This window comes from Adiantum capillus-veneris, chromosome 3 (assembly GCF_014529385.1).
Source record: "Adiantum capillus-veneris isolate H3 chromosome 3, ASM1452938v2, whole genome shotgun sequence".
Taxonomy (NCBI): Eukaryota; Viridiplantae; Streptophyta; class Polypodiopsida; order Polypodiales; family Pteridaceae; genus Adiantum; species Adiantum capillus-veneris.
In genome coordinates, this window is record NC_140933.1 from 114,774,183 (window position 1) to 114,780,286 (window position 6,104).

At 41.9% G+C, this 6,104-nt stretch overlaps 1 protein-coding gene across 1 annotated transcript; it reads left to right on the top strand.

Annotated features, from left to right (window-relative positions):
* The first annotated feature begins 1,669 nt into the window (after positions 1 to 1,669).
* LOC147461527 (uncharacterized) lies at positions 1,670 to 4,905 on the top strand. The gene is made up of 3 exons (XM_086501215.1): positions 1,670 to 2,320; positions 2,425 to 2,592; positions 4,419 to 4,905. The coding sequence occupies exons 1-3, from the start codon at positions 1,928 to 1,930 to the stop codon at positions 4,500 to 4,502; spliced, it is 645 nt and encodes a 214-aa protein (XP_086357341.1). The 5' UTR covers positions 1,670 to 1,927; the 3' UTR covers positions 4,503 to 4,905.
* The last annotated feature ends 1,199 nt before the right edge of the window (positions 4,906 to 6,104 follow it).

The window sequence follows — 6,104 nt, forward strand, 5'->3', positions numbered from 1 at the left end:
CATGAGAAGGTTCTCAAGAGTATGGAAAAATGATGCTACAAGATTTATGTAAATGGTGTATCACCACCAAGATGAAGATTATCTGATCTCCTGCCCATGAGAGAACATCTCTCTCCAAACACTTCTTTCACTTCAGCAGCTCTTTGAAAGTATGTGACCTTACACAATGCCTTGATACAAGTGAGAACCCACTACAAGATTGCAAGATATACAATAGGAGCATATAAGCATCATGTCGGCAAACTCATCATGATTGTAACGTACTAGAGATGGTACTAACTAAGAAACAAGAAAACTTGCTTTCGTGAAAGGTAACAAGCTCTCTCTCTCTCTCTCTCTCTCTCTCTCTCTCTCTCTCTCAGCTTTTCAGTGGGTAATTTCAATTACTTTACCTTACACACACACACACACACACACACACACACACACACACACACACACACACACACACACACATATATATATATATATATATATATATATATATATATATATATATATATATATATAGAGAGAGAGAGAGAGAGAGAGAGAGAGAGAGAGAGAGAGAGAGAGAGGGAGAGGGAGAGGTGGTATAACTCCAACATAGTTGGTGCTAGACTACATTCGTTGTTGGCTAAGCGGCTCTCCCATAGGCCCTCCAAAGGCCCTGTTTGCATACTAGATAACTTGTGATGAACAAGAAGAATTAACCAGCCGTGACTATACATTCTAGTTTGGGGGTGTCTCAATCGCCCTTGACATACATTGTATCATGAAAGCACCTTTTGCACTAGGTGTAGGTGGTTCTCTAAGCGAACTTGCACTACCTTTACTTGCCAACTGTAGCACACATAGGACCTGCGGGATGAAGGACCCTTTATTTTAATCCCACGTTGTGGGATGGCCATTCTGTGAAAGGCACCTTAAGACATTTGTTCCAATACTTAGCCCATTACTAATATATATCGACATTGCAATTGCTACCAAACTAAGGGTACGTTCGCATAAGCTGGGCTAGAATCCCCATTTTAGAATTTGTAAAATACCCCAACACAACTCAAGGGACGTGCATAACATATGCATCATTCCAAAGAGCAGGGGTAGAAGAAGTGATTTGCAAGCTCTATGGATGGAAAATGTTGGCAACGTTTGCTGATGTGAAGGAGCAAGATTGAACGAAGCCCGTGCGAATATGCTTTAAAAAGAAAAGGAGTGCTTTACAGGAATGAGGAATGAGCCAAAGTTACTGTCAAGTAAAATAGAGAGCGAGATGCTTATGAGAAAATCACGCTATGCTCGTGAGCAGTGAAGCCGCAAGCAAGGCAAGCGACGGAATGAAAGTCGAGGAAGGAGCAAGTGGCCCTTCCATTAGAGCGCGCTACGTTGCACGCCCTCTCTCGCTCTCTCTCCCCCGTGCATGCACACACGCAATCCCGACTCCGTGCGACCAATATTGCACACGTATACACATACATACACAAAAATACGCACCCGACATGCAGGGTCGTACATCTCCCCCTTGCTCTCTCTCTCTCTCTCTCCTAAAGTAGTGCAGCCTGCAAGTGATCCAGATTCTGATTCCAGTTTGCTCTCTCCCCCCCCCCCCCCCCCCCCCGCCGTACAGTGTACAACTCAAAATATAGCCGCATGATCGCATCCCAGTACCTACCAGTAGCAGCCCCTGGGATTGCCACCGCAGCCCGCTGCTTCTACTTCTGGCTAGCGGGTTTCGGCAAGAAGGTCTCTTTACACCAACCCACTTCTGGACTGCTCTTCTGCCCCGACTGCGGCATTCCTCTCCTTCTATTTACATAGTGTACACACAGATCCTATAAATAGGTATTACGCAATACCCGCTCTTGCGCTTGTTAGAATAAAGAGAGAGGGGCCCGACTGTGTCTCTCATTTTTTTTTTTGCAATCAGTAGCAGCTTACGCATGCATGCATGGCACTGATTACACTCTCCCTACATGAGCAACACCCTGATGATATTACACAAGGAATTACTTCTTGTGAAGAGGAGGAGGAGGAGCAGGAGCAGGAGGAGGAGGATTGCGACGAAATACCGTGTCATAGGATATATGATAATACTGCCATTTCTCATGCGTCGCTGCGCAGCCACTTGCATCGCTTGCGCAAGAGGATCTCCAAAACCCACGTCCCCTGGCGCCGCAGTCCCCACAAGCTCTCCCCTCAGGCGATCTTACTCCTTGGCGAGGCGGCCGCTACCTCTTCTACTTCCACCTCATCACCCAGTTATAATATTGATCCCGCCGATGCCCCCCTTTATGCTGAGCTGGAGTCTCTGAGAGAGCTCATCCCACCGCAGCCACCTAAGGTATGATGTAAGGAAATCAACCCCAGAGAGAGAGAGAGAGAGAGAGAGAGAGAGAGAGAGAGAGAGATGATGCTGTTTGCCTCACCAAGCTTGATCTCTTCCAGCTGCAGGACGCAGAAGAGAGGTCACCGCCTGCATGTTTGATCACTCGTGCATTGGACTACTTGGACCACATGAAACGAGAGATACGAAATCTCCATGAATCCATCCACCACCTAGAGACCTTTGCGCAGTACTCCTGCTCTAATTATCTTGGGAGTGCCTCTTATATGGTATGTCAACAGTACTATCATCGAAGCTAGCTTAATTGTTTTTGTTTTCTAATGTTCTCCACTTAATTACACCGATACATTTTCCTTTAGTTTCTCCGATGATTCTTATTTTTCACCATAAGCGCCTTATAAGAATTTATATTAGAAATAGCTACGTTATTTCTCTCTTTCCTATCACAAGAAGTTTTGGACAAATTCTCAGAATATTTCCCACATTGTGACTTAGCTCAACATCATGAGCTTCTATGAGGGAGGCACTAGCTTCTATGAGGGAGGCACTGCAGACCTAGCTAGGTACGATTGGGGGTAGGGATTGCCGGCCCGGTTGGGGGGGGGGGGGGGGGGGGGGGGGGGGGGGGGGGGGGTCGGCGGTCCCCTACCCCCAATCGTACCTAGCTAGGTATGCGGTGCCTCTCGAGCAGAAGGTCATGATGTTATGCATTGTATGAAAAACAATGAGAGGCTCCGTTTTCCTACATGAGAAAATTTCTAAATCTTGTTATGTATGTGTGCACTAATGTCTTACATTCTTGTATCCCTCTCATGTGGAAGTATCGGCACGTTGGCAATGATTAAGTATCAAGGCGTGCTTGCCCACGTGTAGCAATGAATTCTTTGTTTTTCCTTTTTGCAAAACTCACAACCTGGGAGTGATTATAATATTAAGCTCCAAAAAAAGTACAAGATAAATCCTACTCAAATCCAAGCCAGGGCAATTGTGAGTGTTTGTATAAGATGTCACATGCAAGAGATCTTATGGACATGGACGAAATCATCATGTGATTTTTGTGGATTTGTAATATATAATATAAACAAAGTCTACTGAAAACATAGCCATTTTAGGCCTTCGTTTCTCCATTCCCATTCTAACTTCCCGTTCCAAATTCTCGTTTTGTGTTTTGGACATGACAGTATCATGTGTAATTGATCTTTAACAATTCAACACGTTTTTGCAATAAGTTGGTAAAGAAACTTGAAATGATAATGTCTAACTTATACATTGAAATGTGGGGTTAATTTATATTATTCTTTAAATTAAGATAAAAAATGTGTTACCCACAGGTACCCTAGCTTGAAATGTTAGTGTTTTCCCCCTTATTGTAATATATTAATAATTTGTGTTTTAACAAAGTTAGTAGTTTGGTTTTTTAAATTAGAAAAAGGATATTTATCTTGAATAATTCCTCCTGAATAATAATGCTTCATGCTTGTTGCAATAGATGAGCTTTGCAATTTTACATTATTTTGCAATTTTGTTCATGCATGTTATGGGCTCTATAAGAGCATACTGTCCAAGTGAGGTGGAATGAAGACAATATTCATGAGTAAATTTAAACTCCATGTGATCTAGTTTTGGATATACTCAATCAAACTAAGATTTCTAATCTTGATAATTTTAGGAATCGTTTCTTTCTTATTGATGAATTACTTCATCTATATGTATTCTATAACGGCAGAAAGAGTCCCATTTACACGTGTCAAACGGCAGAAAGAGTCCCATTTACACGTGTCAAAGTCTCCAAGATGAAGGCTAAATTCCAAAAGTGAGAGAAGCTAATGTGCAAGCGATAAAAGAGGGGGAGCGAAGGGGAGAGAGAGAGAGAGAGAGAGAGAGAGAGAGAGAGAGAGAGAGAGTCGAAGGTGGCCGGCCATACTCGTTAATCACATATGTTCAAGTTGAATGGATTTGTGTGTGTGTGTGTGTGTGTGTGTGTGTGTGTGTGTGAGAGAGAGAGAGAGAGAGAGAGAGAGAGAGAGAGAGAGAGAGAGAGAGAGAGAGAGAGAGAGAGAGAGAGATCTAAGCATGAACTTTGGGTCTTTTCTAGGACTATAATGAATCTGGTTTGGTCACGGTGGAGCATGCATGCCAAAGACTCCAAATTACATGTCCATGTTCAATACAAACATAGAAAAGATTACATGTCCATGTTCAATACAAACATAGAAAAGGATTATTATCTAACATATTATCTGCAGTGAAGGATGTAGGATTGGTCATTGATCAAATGGACATATCAATCGACCAAATGCTCACATTGGATTTGATCACATCACAGGTTTCAATTGACCCTTCTTAGATTCTTGAAACTCAACAATGCTTAAGTTGGGTTTTCTTACTCCACATGTGGATTTCCTCGAATTTCAAATTCCAAGAGAAATTTTAATTATTCAAACTTATTACATGGCATGACATGAATCTACTTCACATGAATCTACTTTTCTCAATGAGATCAAAATGGAGTGTCATATGAAAGTATATATTATGCCATACGAAAGTAGAAATTATCACAATTGGATTTTCCACAATGCATAGTTTTGTATATATGTAAGTTGGCATGCTCTCTAAGAAAGTTGTAAACTACCCCATGCTTATACTTGGTTCATTTTAGTTTTTGAATTTCAAGTTTCATGGTATGATTCGAAGTTTTAATTTCATTCAAAGTACCATTTGAAGAAGATGACCATTCACTACAAGAGGTTGTGTGCTCTTGTGACGCTGTTAGCGACGGAAATACACTGGGTTTTTATAACTCCCGGCGTCGCTAAAATCGTCGCTATGAGCGTCGTTATATGCGTCGCTATATAGAGACGCTCATAGCGACGATTATAGCGACGTTTACACAGAAGACTATAGCGACGCTCATAGCGACGTTACAGAGCCATAAATAATGACGGTTATAGCGACGTCCGAGAGAATTTTTTTTTGGTGGCAGGGCATTGAATGCCCTGCCACCCATCAACCATATTGTACTTGATTCACTTTTTAAAAAAAGTGCAAGGGTAGATAATAGACCTAAAATAGTCACCCACAAAACGCATTGTTTGCAAAATTGACAATTGTACACATCATAGGCAAAATGAATTGATTGACAAATGTAATAATGACAATTGTACAACATCATAGGCATAAAGAATTGATTGGCAAAAGGAACTGCGGTGACAAATGTAATAATATACATGGTTCAAAAGACGTATAAAATCCGTCTCATGATACATAAGCTATGAGAAACCTTAAACTAATGCTATCTAGCTACGGCTAAAATGACGTCGTTTAGTCAGACGTCTCATCGCGTCTAAGCGGCGTATCTGTCGGATTCTGCAAAAAAAGACAATAAGACAGCTTTCAGTAAGTATAAACATATAACGACATTTATAAAACAATACAAAAAATAGAAAAGAGTAAACCCTAATACTAACCATGCCGCCGCGAGAACTGAGAATGCCCATCAGGGCGTTTAAGCCCTTCTTGCCTGCGTACTCGCGCTCGTACGGTGTGGGATCACGTCCTGTCATCGACCACTGTCAAAACATACAAAAATTTCATTATGTTAGAATTAAAAAACTCATAAACCCTAAACTAGTGAACATAAAGAGCAATGCGAAAACACTTACAAAATCGGCCTCAAATGATGTCCATCCACCGCTCCCCAAGTGGTGCGAGCTCCCTACCTCTACTCGCGCTCTGGCTGCATCCTTTTGTTGCTTCCACTTGTCGGGATTCTCGCGCGTTG

Coding starts and splice junctions, on each gene's coding strand:
- LOC147461527 (XM_086501215.1), top strand. CDS start 1,928: ATGGCACTGATTACACTCTCCCTACATGAGCAACACCCTGATGATATT. Junction 2,321..2,424: donor TCCCACCGCAGCCACCTAAG/GTATGATGTAAG, acceptor GATCTCTTCCAG/CTGCAGGACGCAGAAGAGAG. Junction 2,593..4,418: donor TTGGGAGTGCCTCTTATATG/GTATGTCAACAG, acceptor GGTCTTTTCTAG/GACTATAATGAATCTGGTTT.